Source organism: Musa acuminata, chromosome BXJ1-8 (genome assembly GCF_036884655.1).
Source record: "Musa acuminata AAA Group cultivar baxijiao chromosome BXJ1-8, Cavendish_Baxijiao_AAA, whole genome shotgun sequence".
Lineage (NCBI taxonomy): Eukaryota > Viridiplantae > Streptophyta > Magnoliopsida > Zingiberales > Musaceae > Musa > Musa acuminata.
Genome location: NC_088334.1, coordinates 50,021,545 through 50,040,361, shown reverse-complemented (window position 1 = coordinate 50,040,361; position 18,817 = coordinate 50,021,545). Strand labels below are relative to the sequence as shown.

At 42.4% G+C, this 18,817-nt stretch overlaps 3 protein-coding genes across 3 annotated transcripts; all 3 read left to right on the top strand.

Moving 5' to 3' along the window:
* Window positions 1-4,864: 4,864 nt before the first annotated feature.
* LOC103995849 (protein MITOFERRINLIKE 1, chloroplastic) lies at window positions 4,865-9,127 on the top strand. The gene is made up of 2 exons (XM_009416565.3): window positions 4,865-6,157; window positions 8,789-9,127. Exon 1 carries the CDS (start codon window positions 5,028-5,030, stop codon window positions 6,150-6,152), a length of 1,125 nt encoding a protein of 374 aa, XP_009414840.2. The 5' UTR covers window positions 4,865-5,027; the 3' UTR covers window positions 6,153-6,157; window positions 8,789-9,127.
* Window positions 9,128-10,988: 1,861 nt separating this feature from the next.
* LOC135680431 (E3 ubiquitin-protein ligase PUB23-like) lies at window positions 10,989-12,233 on the top strand. The gene has a single exon (XM_065194311.1). The coding sequence runs from the start codon at window positions 10,989-10,991 to the stop codon at window positions 12,231-12,233; it is 1,245 nt and encodes a 414-aa protein (XP_065050383.1).
* A 3,755-nt stretch (window positions 12,234-15,988) lies between these two features.
* On the top strand, window positions 15,989-18,553 carry LOC103996454 (aluminum-activated malate transporter 1-like). The gene is made up of 7 exons (XM_009417377.3): window positions 15,989-16,089; window positions 16,166-16,655; window positions 16,744-16,884; window positions 16,986-17,258; window positions 17,509-17,621; window positions 17,875-18,024; window positions 18,113-18,553. Exons 2-7 carry the CDS (start codon window positions 16,421-16,423, stop codon window positions 18,458-18,460), a joined length of 1,260 nt encoding a protein of 419 aa, XP_009415652.2. The 5' UTR covers window positions 15,989-16,089; window positions 16,166-16,420; the 3' UTR covers window positions 18,461-18,553.
* Window positions 18,554-18,817: the final 264 nt, after the last annotated feature.

The following is an 18,817-nucleotide window of genomic DNA, read 5'->3' as shown; positions in this document are numbered from 1 at the left end:
GCAATTGGGCCCTTAAAAGAACGAGATTGGGCCGAATGGATCAACCCATTCGGACCCAGATCTCTCGCCCAGAGGTGGCACCACCTGGGTCGACGGTGGCACCGCCCAGGGCTCGGTCTCCAAGCTCTGGCTGGGCGGTGCAACCGCCCCTGACAGGCAGTGGAACTGCCCAGGGCTCGGTCTCCGAGCTCTGGCTGGGCGGTGCAACCGCCCCAGTCAGGCGATGGCACCGCCTGAGCTCGGTCTTCGAGCTCTGCCAGGCGGTGCAACCCCCCCTGACAAGCGGTGGCACCACCCAGGAGCTCAGTCTCCAAGCTCTGACAGCGATGCAACCGCCCCAGTCAGGCGGTGCAACCGCCAGACCCCGGAATTCCAGTAATTGACAGTTTTGAGCTCCAAATTCAAACTGGTTTGGGGCCTATAAATACCCCACTCTTTCAACAATGAAAGAGTAACGAAAACCACCAAAATCCTGATCTTACTCTGAGATTTTTGAGTTCAAAAGTGTTGTAATAAGCTAAAGGTTCTTCTCCCTCTTTTCTTCCAACTTCAGATCTTTCAAAAGATGAGAGAAAAGTTTGTAAGGGTTGTCTCCTAAGCCCGTCAAAAGGAGTGAATCTGTAAAAAGGTGGTTAGCCTTCCCCTATTGAAGGAAGGCCTCTAGTGGACGTCGGCAACCTCATCAGTGGAGGAAGCCAGAAGTGGATGTAGGTCAAGATTGACTGAACCACTCTAAATCGCGCTGCTCTCTGGTTTGCATTTACTTTGAGCTTATTATCCTTACTGCAAACCTCCTTCAAAGCTTACTGTCTTCTGCGTTTTTACGTCTGTGTTTCCAAGCTCAATACTTTCCGACTCATGTTTAGACGTAAATCAATTTTCTCATACGAACATCGTATTTCAGTTTGCACTTACATTCTGATTTCTATCACAACAGCAAACTGCCTTAACAGATTCGTTTTAATTGCCTCTTGGCTAATCATAAGTTAAAGTGATTTACGAATCGAAGTTTGTACTGAAATCGGCTTTGTCGTACGAACTCAGTTTTAAAACGTAGAAAGTTTTCCGCTGCACTAATACACCCCCCCCTCTCTTAGTGCTCTTGATCCTAATTCTTTATTTGATACCTTATCATTCAAAAGACAAAGACAATAGAGAATAGGATCTCTATTAAATCCGAATCAATATTTGTATGTTATATAACTATAATCTAACTTTACAACTTGGATATTTTTATATATCGTTATTATAATATACTTGTCATATTATTACGATACAAATATATTAAGTTGCCAATTACCATCGATAAATCATCTTACTTGCTAAAGTAGATATTTCTAATCGGTAAGTTCGTTTTATTTATATTTTTATAGATCCGATATACATATTACAATTAGTTATTTTATTATAATAATTTGTAAAATACAATATTATATAATCCAATATTTATTCTTAGTATAAATTAAGGCAAATTTATCCTTACTAAATTTCACGTAAAATATACTAAGATCTAATGTACTCATCATCGTCAGCCATTATCACTTCAATTCCTTTTACAGGCTGTAGCTATGATTATGACTTACCACCCACTTTTGACAGCAAAATTCTAATTTATCTCGACGAAATTACATTGTTTTGTGAAACAACAGTGAATCATTTATATTTTTTCCTTCTTTACTGATCAAAATACTTTCTTATATATATTTATATATATATATAAGGAGAGAGAGAGAGAGAATGGATGACACCATAAATGGCTCTCAAGCTTGGACAGGACGCTGCAACAGTAGATGATGAATCAAAGATTGGTGAGATCGTCAACGAGGAGAGGTAGAGTGTCAACCGGCCTACATGGGTGACACCCAATGGGTAAGCAAAAGTGTTGTAGTTGAGGTGGTGGGACATGAACTCAATAAATGGGGCACGAGGCAGGAGACCAAAGTCCATGATTGCAGACATCATCAAGCTTCACTCTTCTTTGCCCAGCATCATCTCTCTTTCCATTTCTCTTCTCCACTATATTGTGCCAGCTAACATGCGAGTGATATGCTTATTCGGGAGACATCTTATTCCATAGTTTGCATCTTCTCACAAGCATAAGGTCCCCACTGCACCATTTCATCATCGTAAGAGCCTTAATTTGAGGACATGAATGCACTATATTAACTGAAACGATCGCATGAAGTAAGCAGCTTTAGGAGAGAGAGAGAGAGAGAGAGAGAGTCGAAGAAGAAGACAGCTATCACGGCAAAGTCCCTGAGACAGGGCAGTGTTCTCATTGGTGTTTGTGAGACGAGCTCCAGATTGTCGTCGGCCATTCAATTCATGTGGCCCCCTTCCGTCACCTGAGCAGTCGACAACCCCCTCCTTTTTCTATCAACGCTTGCCTTCTTCCTCTTCTCTCTCTCTCTCTCTTCCTTTCTTTATTTGATGGCCATTCCCTCCCATCTCTTGAAAGTTTCTTCAGCTCACTCCAACCCCACCACGCATGCAGCATCAGTAGAAGCTATAAAGATAGCAAGCATTAGCTACACAAATCTTAGTCCTCCCTCGCATTTAATGCCACCTCATCTCCTCTTAAGCCCACACTATATATTTTTATGATCCTGCCTTTACGCATGCTTATGCCCACAGTCGCTTGCAGTTCGACCTCTTCTTCTTCCCCACCATTATCATCCTCTTCTAGGGTCCCTGCCAGCCTGCAGAGATGAGTGATCTGTGCAGGAGATCAGTTCTGGTAGTGTGGCTCCTCCTCCTCCTTCTTCTGCTGTTCTCATGTTGCTGCCATGGCGCTCGAGAAATGCAAGTCTTCAAGAAGAAGCCCAGTGCCGGGAGGAGGAATTCCGGTTATTTCACGGGCTTCCTGCCCAAGGCGACGCCCATACCACCGTCGGCACCGTCGAAGCACCACAACTCCATTGGCCTCGACAGAACTACTGCTGCACCATGACGTTGCAGCAGGAGAAATGTGAAAGTAGTTGTATATGAGTGTTTTCTCTTAGCTTCTTCTCCATACATACTATTCCTCCTTTGGATGAATCGTAGAGAGAAAGCGAGAGAGTGAGAGAGCTTTGCCGACCGATACCGGAAGAATGATTAGTATGTCATACATAGTGTTCGGAGTTCCAATTTTGTTGTCGTTGCTAACTTTGGGATTATTAGTAGATTTTGTATAAAGAAATATATTGATACAAAGATATTTTTCTCCTCAACACCCTTTTTGCATGTGATGATTTCTTGTGCTCGAATTGCAGAAATTAGAGTGTTCCTCGAATCAAAAATAAAATACAATTCACAATCCCTTCTTGCTTTTTCTTTATTTATTTATTTTTATACATATAAAAACTTCAAAACTACTGCAACTTGTAATAATCTTAATTATTTTTGTTCTCTGTTTCTTTAGGTACTTTAAGATGTTTTCCAAGTTTTTAGGAATATAAAATTCTTCATATTCCTAAGCTATGTTCTCCCAATAACTGAGGAATGAAACACAGGGGGAGTTCCTCCGAGCATGGGAGTGTAATCTCGGTATACCCTCAACCTTCTTCCTCACCTTCATGTCGCAGTCCGTTTGAAGCGACAAGCACAACGTAACAATCTCCTGCAGCACCGCCGGAGCTGGGGAAGACTTGGCTACCGAGTAGGAGCCGCTACGAGTAATAACAGAGAAGAGATTTGAGGAGCAGCAATAGAGTAAGCTCGAGATTTATGTGTTTACATTATACATATTGTTGGTCTTAGATTCGAATCCAACCCAAGTTTTGCTCCATGGTCATCTCAGAGCGAGATGGTATCGAACGAAGAGGTCCTTAGGTTCTTCAATCTTGTGAAACTACACCGAACTAATTAAGAGTATTCACAAGAATGAATACTCTTTGACAACTTTTTATGATTAATATAAAAGTCAGTCATCCCATATATGGTTACAGTGACGGTTGAAAGGAGTTACATTATTAGTTTGGATATTCTTTCTTTTTAAAATAATTAAGATCTATAATTATACAACTAATGTTTAGATTCTATTTGATAAGGGACATTCTGGACAGTCTTGTCACGTTACAATCAATGCCACGTACCGCCATGCCAAGTCAACAAGAAGAATACCCTCGCACGTCAAACCAAATCCCGTACCAGGGCACTGTTCAGTACGATCCGTCCATAAAAACTCAAGACGATGCCATACGGCATCGTCCCACAAGTTCCGGGACGGCGTCGTCTCGCGCATTCCGGGACGACGCCGTCTCGCGTGCCCCGAAACGACATTGTCCCACACGTCTCGAACGACACTGCTCCAGACGCCTCAGGATGACAACCACGCGAAGGTACCCTCTCACCTCTCGAGAGTCGACCGTCGCGCCAAACCTGCGTACGGCCGACCCTCGTACAGTAGTATAAAATCCTTTGCCAAGCATCTGGCCAGAGGGAGAAAGAAAAAAAAAAAAAGAAAAGGAGATCCCACAGACCACTGACTTAATCATCGGAGGGACCAAAGTTAGGGAAGATCCGACGAAGGTCTTTTCTTTTGCAGGAAATCACCATCATCTGAAGCGAAAGCTCCGCTCACGCCCCTGACGTGAATCCTCAAGGCAACGATTGACCGATCCCGAGGACCAGCTGAGACACCCGGAGATTCTCGACATCGTCCCGTGGACCAAGCCGTGCTGACTCACTGTCCACGGTGAATTAGTTCATCAACACTATTGTAGGCGAACTAATTTAATTATCTATCGTAATGCCCATTTGAATTGTTTTCTTGAATCAATTCAACATCGAAATCAAATAAAATCGATTAAAAAAAAGGGAAGGATGTTTTCAGTAAATTACCTCTTTCTTCGTTAATATTTATTTGTTCACCGTCTGCACAATCCAACGGCAGCGAAGCCACCCGTTTCCCACTCCCCTTATCGGCTCCCTGTCGACGAACTGCACTGCAGTGGGACGACGATTCGGAAGGCCCCCCCGTTGATTGCAGGAGACGAAGAAGAAGAAGAAGAAGAAGGCTTGAATTCTTGCAGCCTAATCTCAAAATGGACCCTAATCCCCTCCTCCTCCTCCTTCCTCCCTACCTCTCTTCCGATCCTTCTCTATCGCAAGACTTCAATTCCTCCTTTTGCAACCTCAATACCCTCATCCTCTCCTCGTCCTCCAAACCCTCCAGCCCTTACAAGATTTCCCCAACCCTTTCCAACCCCTCCTTCGCTTCTGTCTCCGTCTCCAAAGCTCGAACCCCCTCCGTCTCCCAGTACCGGTCCATCCTCAAGTCCCTCTCCAATCTAGAGCGTGCCCTCATCGGGGCCGCGGCCGGCGGTGCCGCCGGCGCCTTCACTTACGTCTGCCTTCTCCCCATCGACGCCGTCAAGACCAAGCTACAGACCAAGGGTGCCGCCCAGATCTACTCCGGTGCCCTCGATGCCGCCATCCAGACCTTCCGCACCCAGGGCATCCTTGGATTCTACCGCGGTGTCTCCGCCGTCCTCGTTGGCTCCGCCACCTCCTCCGCCATTTACTTCGGCACGTGCGAGCTCGGCAAGTCTCTCCTGTCGAAGCTCCCCTCTTTTCCTCCACTTCTCATTCCCCCCACCGCTGGCGCCATGGGCAATATCGTCTCTTCGGCAATCATGGTCCCGAAGGAGCTCATCACCCAGAGGATGCAGGCCGGTGCCGTTGGCCGCTCATGGGAGGTTTTGGTCCGAATTCTCGAGAAAGATGGCATCTTGGGGCTTTATGCTGGTTATTCTGCCACGTTGCTTAGAAATTTACCGGCTGGTATCCTTAGCTACTCTTCATTCGAGTACTTGAAGAGCTTTGTATTGAGCAAGACAGGCAAGGCCTATCTTGAACCGGCACAGAGTGTGCTATGCGGTGCCTTGGCGGGGGCTATCTCAGCATCTCTTACTACCCCTCTGGATGTTGTCAAGACCAGGTTAATGACGCAGGCTCATGGGGAGGTTAGGAATAAGGTATCTGAGACATTGAGGCAGATTGTGATGGAGGAAGGATGGGGTGGACTGGCACGAGGAATTGGCCCTAGAGTTCTACACAGTGCATGCTTTGCGGCGTTGGGATACTTCTCATTTGAGACTGCAAGACTAGCCATCTTGCATCACTATGTCCACCGCCGGGATGAGATGGTGGTTGGTACAGTGGCATAAGAAAGGTAATATGCATTTTTGAATGTCGATGAGCTTCATAAATAAGAGTATGTTGGTGCATTTTGCACTTGGCATGCTATTTCACATGTTCTTTATGGTTATTTATATCTGCTGATTAGAAGTTGCATATACTAGAGTTCCTTTGTGTGGATTATGATGCAAAATTGGCGCAGACCTATTTCAGTTCAGTGTTCAGTCTTCATCCCCTGTTTCTTATCAGATGCTAACTTCTTATCCCACAGGATGAATTTAGCCAACAGCGTGTGAGGTCATAATTTTCAATTATGGATCCATTAATTTTGTTAACTGGTACCATAAATATTATGTTATTATGATTTGTTTGACAGAGTTCATCCTCTTTATGTTTTTTAAGACAGCAAAATATATATTATATGTGGTATAAGTTGCAGGGATTAAACTGGTGAGAAGTTCTTTCCTTGCACGAGGAAGATTTTACAAAATATTTAATGACTCTATCTGTAAGAACTTCTCACAAGACCAATGTTTTTGTCATGTTAGTGCCTTCCACTTTCTTTTGCTAGGTCTTCGTTCTCAGCAGTGTTACTCTCGCAACACAATTGTCTACTTCCTTATGGGTTGAAGATCAAACTCTTATTTCCTATTTGTTTGTCTTTATAGAAGGAACATTTAGAGCCCTTGTTGTAGTCAACTACTTGAAGCCCAAGAAGTGCATGTAGGGACTTCATTCATCATAATGGTGAGAAAATATGCAGGCTGCACAGGGTGGGGTTTCAAACTTTAATTGTGTTACAAAGGATACATGCTTTACCATTTAAGACAAGGGATGAACTGACAAGGTGCCTTCAAGCAAGTGCCTCCTAGGCGTGTGTCCTAATTGAAGTGTTGGTTGTCCCAAACGGTCGTTTGGGTTGGCCCAGATAACCGAACCCTTCCTTCAACCTGCTCCAAGTCCAAGTCCCTTCCCTAATCTGAATCCAAATCTGACTTGTTCAAATCCTGATTCCCATGCAACTCAGTTTTTGGGTATATCACTTCCATGTTTAAGAATTGCTGTTCCATGGCATAGGAGCATATGCTGATACCTTGTTGGCACTACATGAAATGGTGTTATGTAAATTGATATGCTCGTATGCTGATCTTGACAATCCAAGATCAACCTGCCCTATGTTGGCATGTTTGACGTATGTCGGTATGATTTGTGTTGATACCATTCTGGTATGATATCTATAAGATGTTTGCCTCCTATATGGTGTCATATCCTCTAGAGTAGAGAATAGACAGAAATGAGGAAGAAAAGAGAGAGTAAAGAGATTGAGAAGAGAGGAGAGAGAGAGGCTGAGGAGAACACACATTTATATGCTCTCTTCACCTAGTAAAGCACTAATCTAGTTTGCTTCACCTAGTAAAGCACTAATCTAGTTTGTATAGGATCACTTCAATCAATAACTTATGATCTGCATAGCACACTTACTTATGGTCTCTTCTTACCTGGTAAAAGCACTAATCTTGTTTAATGGGATTATACAGTTTTTGGCCAATTGAACCCTAAACAAGTTAGGAAAATGAGAGTCAACAGCTGTCTGGGTTTCCAAACTTATACATGTCCCTAGCACTTATCCATAATTTTTGTGTATCCCAAATTTCTCAAAATTTCTCTTCTGATTTACCTTTCTCCTAATATTTAATCCGGTGGAGAAAATTCAGCCTGAATTGCTGCAATCCCAGTTAAAAACTCCTGCAGTCCTAGGCTGATTAGGACTATGAGTTACCCTTTTGCTTCATGAAACCATTCTTTTCAAACATAATTTTTTTATAAAACTAGCTAAGATGCTGCAATGAGACTCCAAGTGATCTTGGCTGTTGATATATCATATGTTCCCTCTTCTTTAGCTGCTCATGTGTTAGGGACATCAAGGTTGCTATAGACCCCCATTTAAAGGTTGTTTTGACCCATCTCTTTTCCCATCCTGAAAAGACATGGGCCGGCCTAAATAAGATTGTTATGGGGCCTTTTGGTTCCAAACATCAGGCCTGAGGGAGAGGATCTTGGATTATTAAGAATTTACTTCGTAACAGATATTTTTAACTGATTATGTTGTATCGATATAAAAGTTAGGTTTGCTTGTTTCAGAAGCATGTAGCATTGTAGTATGGGCGTACAAAATCAGAATATCTAAGTTCACTGTATAGAATTATTAGGAGAAGTTAACCTGAAGCATGGTTTGCTGATTTTGCATATTCGACATCTATTTTGGATTTCAAACATATTTTGGAATAAATGATGAAATGTACGGCTGACTGTCAGATTTTAAAGCAAATTTGTTGTCTTCGGAGGGATGAGACTATTGTTCAGTGATTCATTGGGTTCAAGATGCAAGGAGTAGATTATTTGTTTCTTCACAATGTTTGGTCATTATAGTTAGTTTCAACTTGAAACTTTTTTTAGCTTTTGTAATAACTGGCAAGTGGAAGGGGAAATTTTATATGCATTCTTCAAAATATATGAAGCATCATTCGTGCCCCTTTGAAGGTCATTAACAATATCATGGTTGTCATCGTGATTTCAATATTCTCGTGTATGACCCATTTTCTATACATAATTGTTTATTGACTTGGAAGGTTATTGATAATATTTTGAACTGTATCTATGACAGGTATTCATGATACTTGTGCCATGCAACTTCATAAGATAACATGAGTGGAGCCGTGAAATTTTGTTGCAAAAAGAACGTTTTAAGTGTTATGTTGTGATCTATGCCTTGCATTCTAGTGCAATGATTTTTTCTTTTAGCTTTTTTGAAAGTTTGTAGACATCCATAATACAAGAGGAAGGTTTTTTTGGTACCAAGTTGTGGGCGACTGCAGAAAGCATTTTGTTACACTTATGGTGAGCGCAAGTCTTGTAACCACTATCGTATGTGCTCAACTTGTTTGAAGATGCTCTTATGGATTTTGTTGCAGTGATCCTGTAATGTTCAGTGTATTCTGGTGGATGTTGCATGGTGCCAGTGGCGTGAGATGGAATTCTGTGTCCTGCCTAAAACATCTTTGGAGTTATTTGGAACTGAATTAGTGTCCAAACTGTTATATGTCAGTCCCGATCAATTTGATTCAGATTTATCATCAATTTCTAACAAGTAGCTGGAGGTTTAATACTTGTTTTATGAATAAAATTACACATTATATATTAGATTAAAAATAGATAGTATTAGAAAGAGGATGACAGAAAATTATAATACAATGAAAGACAAATGATAGAGATGGAATATGCATGAAAGGTTTTTCTCTTATATATATATATAAGAGTTTTCCACAAAAAAAAAGATATATATATATATATATATATATATATATATATATATATATATATATATTATGAAATTGATGTAGTAGATAAAAATGGGAGCATTACACACTTCGCTCTGATACCTGACATTTATCCCTTTAAAGCGCTGATAGGTCTAATATTTAACGCATTAAAATCTTAAATTAGCCTATTAACTTAATATAAGTTAGATTAACACAAATTAAAACTGTTAAGTTGTAAAATAAGATCAGCATATACCATTTGATTTTTTTAAAATTTTTAGTAGTATAAGACTATTCTTTTTAGTGTGTATTCTTGAAAATAGCTTTAAGAATTTTTCCACTCCAACTTTCAAAAATTCTTGCCAAATACTTTTTTTTTTAATGTACGATCATCCCTACGACTGGACCACCATGACTCTCGACTTGCATTTCTCTCATCGTACTTGCCCATAGTCTTGCTCAAGGAAGGAGAGGGCACAAGTGCTATCGTCACCTTCGTAGACCCCGTCAACCCTCGTTGGACTCGCCCTTGCATGTGCAGAGGCAACATCAGATCCAACAAGGTCCACGGAAGTTGTGGTAGCAATCCTCGTGGCCCCTTTTTCCTCGTGCAAGAATCATGGGTGAGCAAGGACCAACAGGCAATATTGCTTGGCATGGGTTTAAGGTCATAGGTGACGATGACGATGAGCCCTCGAGCAAGGGTTGCAGGAGATGACAACGGGTCCTCGCACGAGGATTGCGAGCAACAACGATGCCTCTTATGTCCCATCCTTCCTTATGTAGGTAAGACATGCAAGGGGGTAGGGCCGACGGGGTCATCAGAGATGACAATGGCCATCGTCCGAGGGCTACTATGATTTCGATGAAGATAGAGATAAAATTATCTTTCTAGAAATTTTTCAAGATTGTGATGCTTTGTATTAAATTCTCAAAGTTAAAGTTTTTTTCTAGAAATTCACCGCAATGATAATTTCATAAATGAATTTGTCAAATATTCTTTTGTTTTCCTTTTGACTCAAAAGTCTATTTTCGGTGTGTTTTGAAAAAGATGACGAGTTACAGAAGGTTCCTGTGTCCCGGTGTTTGCCACAGAATTCTGACCGGGAATGCAACGAAAAAGAAAAGTAATTGTAGCAACCGCTAAATATGTCAAAGGCCGACGGTAATAGGAAAGGTCAAAACGCGAAGACATTTCCATGGTCAGACCCAGAAGCCGTCCTCCTGGCCGTCTCCAGTACATAGATAGATAGGACTGCGTAAAGTTGGCAAACGTTGAGCCACTCCATGTCCTTCCCATGACCGGCCGCAACAGTAGAAGCTCAACTTTAATACACCGCTTCCTAAACCCTATGCAATACTAAATGGCTACCATCGTACGACTTCTTCCCATTTGAATCTCTCCTTTCCTCTCCCCTTCTGCTTCTATATATCAGCCACCACCTCAACGCACCCTTCATCATCATCATCATCGACGAACACCCTTCCGTCTTCCTCAACCTTTAGGTTAGCCTTGTCCTGTCATATACACAAAGATTAGCCTTGATGGAAGGAGCCGAAGTTCCACCATATTTCTTGTGTCCTGTATCTCTTGAGATCATGAGGGATCCGGTGACCCTCGCCACCGGCATCACCTATGACCGGGAGAACATCGAGAGGTGGATTTTCTCCCACAACCACGAGATCTGCCCAGTCACCAAACAGCCACTGCCAAACCTCGACGTCACACCCAACCACACTCTCCGCCGCCTCATCCAGGCTTGGTGTGCTGCTAATGCTTCCAACGGCGTCGAGCGCTTCCCGACGCCGCGTCCGCCGGTGGACATGACCCGGATCGCTGCTCTGCTCGACGAGGCCCGACTCCCGCAGACTCAAGTGACCGCCCTCGGAAAACTAAAAGCCATCGTAGCAGAGAGTGATCGCAACCGACGTTGTGTTGAAAGCTCGGGTGCTGTTGATGTTTTAGCTTCGATCATAGAGAAGAGCGTTTCCAACTCAACAGATCTCGAAGAAGAAGTCCGCGATGGAGTGGGGTCTTCAAGTGCCACTGATGAAGCCTTCACCATATTGTGCTCTCTCCAACTCTCAGACAAAAGCTTACTCGGTCTACTTCAAAGGGATGACAACGTCATTGAATCGTTAACGAAGGTTTTGGAGCGATCGAGCTACCCGTCTCGAGCTTACTCGTTGTTGCTCCTCAAATCTCTTCTCTCCGTTGTCGCTCCAGCCCGTCTATTGTCCTTGAGGGAAGAATTGTTCCGAGAGCTGACGAAGGTGTTACGAGATCAGATCTCATACCAGGCTACGAAGGCAGCACTCCACGCCCTCGGCGCCGTTTGTCCTTGGGGACAGAACAGGCTAAAGGCAGTGCAAGCCGGAGCCGTAAGAGTCCTGATCGAGCTACTGCTCGACGAGCCAGAGAAGAGGATGTGCGAGATGATCCTGGGGATTCTACACCAGTTGTGTACGTGCGCGGAAGGGCGAGCCGAGTTGATCGGGCACGCAGCAGGGATTGCAGTGGTGTCGAAGAAGATGCACAGGGTGTCGCAACCAGCAAGCAGGATGGCAGTGAAGATTCTGTACACGGTAGCGAAGTCTTCGCCATCTCTGGCGGTGCTGCATGAGATGTTGCAGGTCGGGGCTGTTTCCAAGCTGTGTTTAATGCTTCAAATGGACTGCGACATGAAGGCGAAGGAGAAGATTCAGGGGATACTGAGGTTGCACTCCAAGGTTTGGAGGAACTCCCCCTGCTTAATCCCTCGCTTGCGGGCTTCCTATCCCTCTCTATAAAAACAACAGCCAAGAATATCCGCACTTTGTTCGTGTCTTCTGATCTTATACAGTTCCTTATTTTTGCGTAGCCAAGCAAGTGAATTATTATACTGTTTTGGAAATGTATTCAGCAAGTGACTTTTGTCATGCCAAGAATGTCTTTCGAATTAATCAGGTCAAAAACCTAAAAGATCGATATGACGACGGTGGATCAAAGCCACTTACTTGTCATCAAAGTGAAGGAGCAAAGACCGTATCTTTGAAAACGATGGAACTCCATATGAAAAGTATTTAGTACCTATTTTGAATGTTCGTATGAAAGATCATGTTTGAATGTTCGTACGCAAAGACCGTATGTTGAGCTTCTTCGGACACTTTCCAAGTAGCTATTTAGTAGGAGAGTATTCAAATAACTCTTGAACTCGCCTCTCTAATTCACGCAAACATCATCATACCATGGATTCATGTTTTACGTATTTATATATTGATCATCTGGAACAATTCCGTGTCTCTTGAATATGATTATATGAGACTCTGAATGTAACATATTAGGTTAGTCTCTCTCCGATGGATGACCAAAGCAACTCCGCCCATTTCAATCCGATGGAAAACAAAAGGAAGGGGGAGAATTTTCTTGAAAGAGACTTTGATTTTGGACTAACAAAGCAAGCTCTCTTCGGCTAGAACCGCTCGATTTTTCTTAAAAGTCAATGGTTAATGCACATCGAAAGCGAGAGGTGATTATGATCAGTTTATAAAGATTTGATGTATGTATTACCAATACGTTAATTTTAAGTAGTTTTGATCAATAACTTAGGCTCTTAGATATAAGTTTATGAGTCAATTATTTCATCACCATAAATAGTATCGAAGATGATCTAATATTGATATTACGAAGGGCTTAACCGGTCAACTAACTCTGTCGGGTTGGATGATCGATAGCTCGTGCAGGATTGATCCCAAGCCGGCCATCTCTTTGATCGACTCCCAATTGCTATGGTTGACATCTTCTCCCTCTAGAGAACTACTAGCGGTACTCAAACACGACGGCTTAGATTTGTGGAAAAGTGGGATTACGATGAAGACAAGGTGGAGCTTTTGTGCAAGATGATGATGATGACTTGGTTGGTGCAATTAAGTTGACTTAGCTGCATGTTTCGTGCCGGTATTCCAATGGAAGAACACGTCCAACTTCTATCCACCGCAGACGAAGCAGCACCAAGTGAGCTCTCGTAATTTCGAAGGAGAAAGAGATTGCCACATCGCTACGCTTAATTTACAATCTCACGACACCATGTCTCATCCTCCTCTCTCTCTCTCTCTCTCTCTTATCCAGAAACACCGGTTACAAAGATGATCTTATGAACTCACTTTTCCCCATAACGTGTTTTTTGTTTATTTTCGTACAGCATTTATTATTATTTTTAAATAAAATTATTTCTAATCTTTACTATGTCGACTATCGTCTCCGTCTCATTGGTCCATTAAATCTCGATACTATTAGCTCTCCTCCGCATGTCCTCCCCTATGATACATCAAGGAGTAGGAGTGATCGTAACGAGAAAAAAAAAAGTATGATAATAAATGTGAGATAAATAAAACATCAATAAGACAATGAACGGAAAGAATCTTATTTTTTAAAAAAATAAAAAAATACTCTCCAAAATTAAATAAAAAAGAAAGCATTATATATATAAAATGGTGAAGAGCCACATGACTTGGCACGCAACACCCCACCCCTACTCTTTTCTCCCTTGCATTGCCTTTTGATTAGTGCAGAGGGGAGAGCCACTATTTTACCTCCAACCACGGTTAATTGTACTTGTAAGAATCCCCGACAGCCCGAACATTACAAGCTAAAAAGGAAAAGGAAAGGAAGAGAGGCAATGTGTATGTCAATATGTTACTCCCCAAAGTAACACCTCGCAGTGGCTTACAAAAACTTGTTCATTCTTTCTTCTCAAGTAGGACAGTTCTCAAGCAAACTCATCCGAGCATCTATTCTCATATTCTTCGCCGAGCATAATCCACATCAGTCATGGAATAACACAAATCATTGGATAAGGATTGAATGAGAGGCGAGGAGGAGGAATGCAGGGAATGGAAGGCAAATCTTACGACTTGTACACATCACTCTTATGTCCTACTCATGAAAAGACTAAATCTTACGTCAGATTTGCAACCATACGAAGGGAGGAGATAAGACAGATGTGAACTTTATTCTCCAACTCTTGCTTAGTTGCCCATTCAAGTTGATGGGTGAATCACCACAGTCCATTGGTTTGTCTGTTCGTGCATAATGGATCAACTCACTTCTCACTCTTTAGAATACCAAAATATTCAAACAATTTGTTGATTAAATTTTATATACTTGACTCACTTACTAAGACCTCATTCGATAAATTATAAATGTATAATATTAGTCCGATAATAATAATGTGTCGGATTCGTCTACTAAAATTTATGGATTCGGATCTTTATCTAACATATTTTTTTATATTTAAAATATTAATTTGATGATGATATAATCGATCTAAAGTTTAAAAATTTATATATTAAATATTAATCTGATATTTTTGTATATTAGTTTCTGAAGCTGTGAATAAAGGAATATGCTGTATTCCTAATTCACAGATGAAGATTTTGGCTAGATTTGGAAGTCCAAAAGCGGATGGTACGAAGTGTTGTGTCACCTCATGCACTCGAAAGATAACCTTTGTAGAGGATGGATGGCCCGAAGACGAACAGCAGGGAAGGATGCCTTATTCGCATCTGATATGATCTCTGTTCTCTGTCTCGGCCTCTCATCGACTAACAATTCAATCCGTTGCTGCAATTTGCCATGGAAATAAAATTCTTGCATTCCTTATAGAGGATGGATAGAGTTAAATCGTTTCCTTGCGCAGCTGAGGCTTCAGAACCATAGGTAAAAAAGGGTAGAGAATAATGTAGTCTTGATTCGACCTTCCATACTAGCAAATAAGAAAACACTCACTCCACTTCCTCTGAAAGAACAAAGAAAGACAGGGAAAGGAATATCTTGTAATGTACTACTTATTCTACCCTTCCTAACAATTAAAATGGAGGATGCAGAAGCAATTTGCTTCAGAAAGCTGATTCTTTTAGCTTCTGCACAGCTACAAACTAAATTGAACTCATGTTGAGCGTCAGAAAAAGCGACATATATATTATTCCATTAAGCCTTATCCAAATTAGTAATTTAATAAAGCTAATATATATATATATATATATATATATTCTGTTGATAGAAGATAAGATTTCCCTATTCTGTTGAGAAAAATCCTCTATTCTGATGAGGAAAATCCTCTATTCTGATGAGGAAAATCCTCCCTCTAATCCTATAAATAGGAGTAGAACATGTTAATGTATTCAAGCTACTTCATTTATTTAATAAAGCATCTTTAATAATTTTTCTTATCTTATATTATTTCTATCATGGTATCAGAGCCGTTTGCCTAGAGCAAGTTTTCTTCTCGCTGTCGACTCATCACCGTTGCTTTTCCGCCTCCGGCGTCTCTAATGTTGTGCTCACCAGTACTGCCACACCTTTCTTCTTTGCTGTAGCTACCCTCCTTCTCCATTGCCACTCTATGCCAATGTCTGTTCCCTTCCAATGCGGCATCCTTAAGCTACCTCCTAACTCTTTTGCTATAGCTTCCTCCTCTGTTGCAGCTTTCTCCTCTGCTATAGCAGCATCACTGCAACATTACTGTAGATTTCTCCTCTACCGTCATCGTCGTCGTAGTCGCAACCGTCGCAGTTGTGGCCGTCGTAGCTATCGCCATCGCAATCCTCTATTCTGATGAGGAAAATCCTTCCTCTAATCTTATAAATAGGAGTAGAACATGTTAATGTATTCAAGCTAACTCATTTATTCAATAAAGCTTCTTCAATAATTATTCTTTATCTTCTATTATTTCTATCAACAGTCACAAAAGTTCTGAAGCGGGCATAGCGACGGCCAGTTCGATGATTCAAAGTGAGACAGGCAATACATACATCGGTCGCAATCCTGTTTCCAGGGGAATCCTCTTGTCACCCACGTTTAATATGCGATTGGACATTCCCACGTCTGTCTCCTTTCTTATATAAGCACTTGCAGCCATAGGACGACCATCGGACCAAGCAGGAAAAGAAAAGCCCGGTGCCACCCTCCACCATCGACTTATTTCCACTGCTGCACCATGGATCTTGGAGTTGAGATCAGAGAGAAGACGAGGACAATGGTCGTCGAGTTGTCGAAGAAGGTGAAGAAGATCGGAGAAGACGACCCTCGACGTATCGCTCACTCCTTCAAAGTGGGACTTGCACTCACGCTGGTCTCCGTCTTCTACTACGTTACCCCCCTGTTTGATGGCTTTGGGGTGTCGTCCATGTGGGCCGTGCTCACGGTGGTGGTGATCATGGAATATACAGTCGGTACGTGCATCTCATGCTTCGTTAGTCTTATTCCATGTACATGGGAAGGAAGAAGTTGTACTGAAGCAGTGCCGTGTGCTCTCCTCAGGTGGAACTCTAAGCAAAGGCCTCAACCGAGCTGTCGCAACACTTGTGGGCGGTTCACTGGGAGTTGCAGCTCATCAGATCGCGGTCCTCTGCGGCGAGAAAGGAGAACCCATCCTTCTCGGGCTCTTCGTCTTCATACTCGGTATGCCTCACCGCTGCTCCCCGTCGAGTGTTGGTATCACGTGTTTGTGCCGAGAAGCGCACTGATGGTGCGCTGTGTGTGCTACATGGCATTACTTGCAGCTGCGGCGGCGACGTTCTCTCGGTTCATACCGGAGATCAAGGCGAGATATGACTACGGGGTGACGATATTCATACTGACGTTTAGCCTCGTGGCGGTGTCGAGCTATCGAGTCGACGAGCTGATTCAGTTAGCTCTCCAGAGGGTGTCCACCATCGTCGTCGGAGTAGCTACTTGCCTGTGCACCTCCATCTTTGTCTTCCCAGTCTGGGCTGGAGAAGATCTCCACAAACTTGTGGCTGCCGATTTGGAAAAGCTTGCAAATTTCCTCGAAGGTATATGATTCTAGATGTGATGCTTGATGCCACAGCGGTATTACTGCTTGAGTACATCATCATCTAATTATTCCTTCAAAAAGACAACAGACGATGATGCATAATTTGCATTACATCAATATTACCCTTGAAATATAAATTGGAGCTGTTAGATTAAAATCGGAAGCCTAATTCTGTCACACACTGATATGACAAAAGTACATCTTTCAGAACATGTTTGGTGGTACTAATTCCAGAATCGAATTTGCAGGACTGTCAACAGAATACTTTGCAGAGAAAGGGGAGGTTGAAAATTTGGAGACCAAGTCCTTTCTCCAGGTGTATATTAGTGTCCTCAACTCAAAGCCCACAGAGGACTCCTTGGTGAGGCCATCAGAAACACTCATCTTCATAGCTTTACTTTCTTCTTCCATAAAGTGATTGGCTAGGCAAGCTTTAACTTGCTCTGTTCTTGAAGTTATCATCATCTGGTACATGGATGACCTTCGAATGGTGATCACATGGGGATACATAAGTTTCTATTGCCTAAAGTGCTTCTGTTGTCCCAACGTAGCCATCTTCATAAGCTAGCAAACAAGATGATCACAACAATAATGAAAGATTTATGATTCTGCAGATGAGTCTTGCGAGATGGGAACCGGGCCATGGTCGCTTTTGGTTTCGCCACCCATGGAAACAGTATCTAAGAATTGGAGCTTTGAGTCGGCAGTGTGCCTTCTCCATGGACGCTCTTGCTACCTACATCACCACCTATCCAAAATTCAAGGTATAAATCTCTCGACTTACTGTAACTCCTTCATTTCAATGAAGAGTAAAGTTGTACGCTCTTTCAACAAGAACATGTTCTTGAGCAGCCAAGCTCGGATCCGGACCTCCACTTGAAGATCCGAAAGACGTGCCAGGAGATGAGCTCCGAATCGGCGAAGGCATTGAAGGAGCTGTCGTCCTCGATCCGGGCCATGACCGTGCCTTCCTTGGCCAGCCGCGACGCGTCGACCGTCGTCGCGACGGTCAGGAACTTGGAGGATGTTCTGTCGGAGGGCAAGGCGACGTCCGATGTCCTCCACTTGGCGACGATCGCATCCCTCCTCACCCAGTTGGACGTCCGAGCCCGGGAGATCGCGGGTTCGGTCGAGGAGTTGGCTCGGCTCGCCCACTTCAAGCGTTTCGATCCGATGCATGAAGTCAGGGTTAAACCATGAAGGCTCACCACAGTGAGCATCAATTTGGAAGAGTAATAAGTGCGGCTAAACAGTGAAAACTGATAGAGGATTATGATATAAATTAATATGAAATGATAAATTTACATATTCCTTATATGTTTTAATCTTTAATTAAATTTGAATGATTGAAAGAAATCTTTTTTCTTAAATTTATATAAATATATTATATCTCAATGAATAAATCATCAAGTTTTTATATTAGCCACCATAATAATCAATCATTACTGTGTTCATATAAGTATACCTTATCCCTTCAAGCGCACCTCTTACCATATCAACTAACGGTTCTCCTCTATTCTCACCCCTTTTGTACCTCCTGATACCAAAATGCATTAA

Coding starts and splice junctions, on each gene's coding strand:
- LOC103995849 (XM_009416565.3), top strand. CDS start 5,028: ATGGACCCTAATCCCCTCCTCCTCCTCCTTCCTCCCTACCTCTCTTCC.
- LOC103996454 (XM_009417377.3), top strand. CDS start 16,421: ATGGATCTTGGAGTTGAGATCAGAGAGAAGACGAGGACAATGGTCGTC. Junction 16,885..16,985: donor GCTCTTCGTCTTCATACTCG/GTATGCCTCACC, acceptor CATTACTTGCAG/CTGCGGCGGCGACGTTCTCT. Junction 17,622..17,874: donor AGCCCACAGAGGACTCCTTG/GTGAGGCCATCA, acceptor ATGATTCTGCAG/ATGAGTCTTGCGAGATGGGA.
- LOC135680431 (XM_065194311.1), top strand. CDS start 10,989: ATGGAAGGAGCCGAAGTTCCACCATATTTCTTGTGTCCTGTATCTCTT.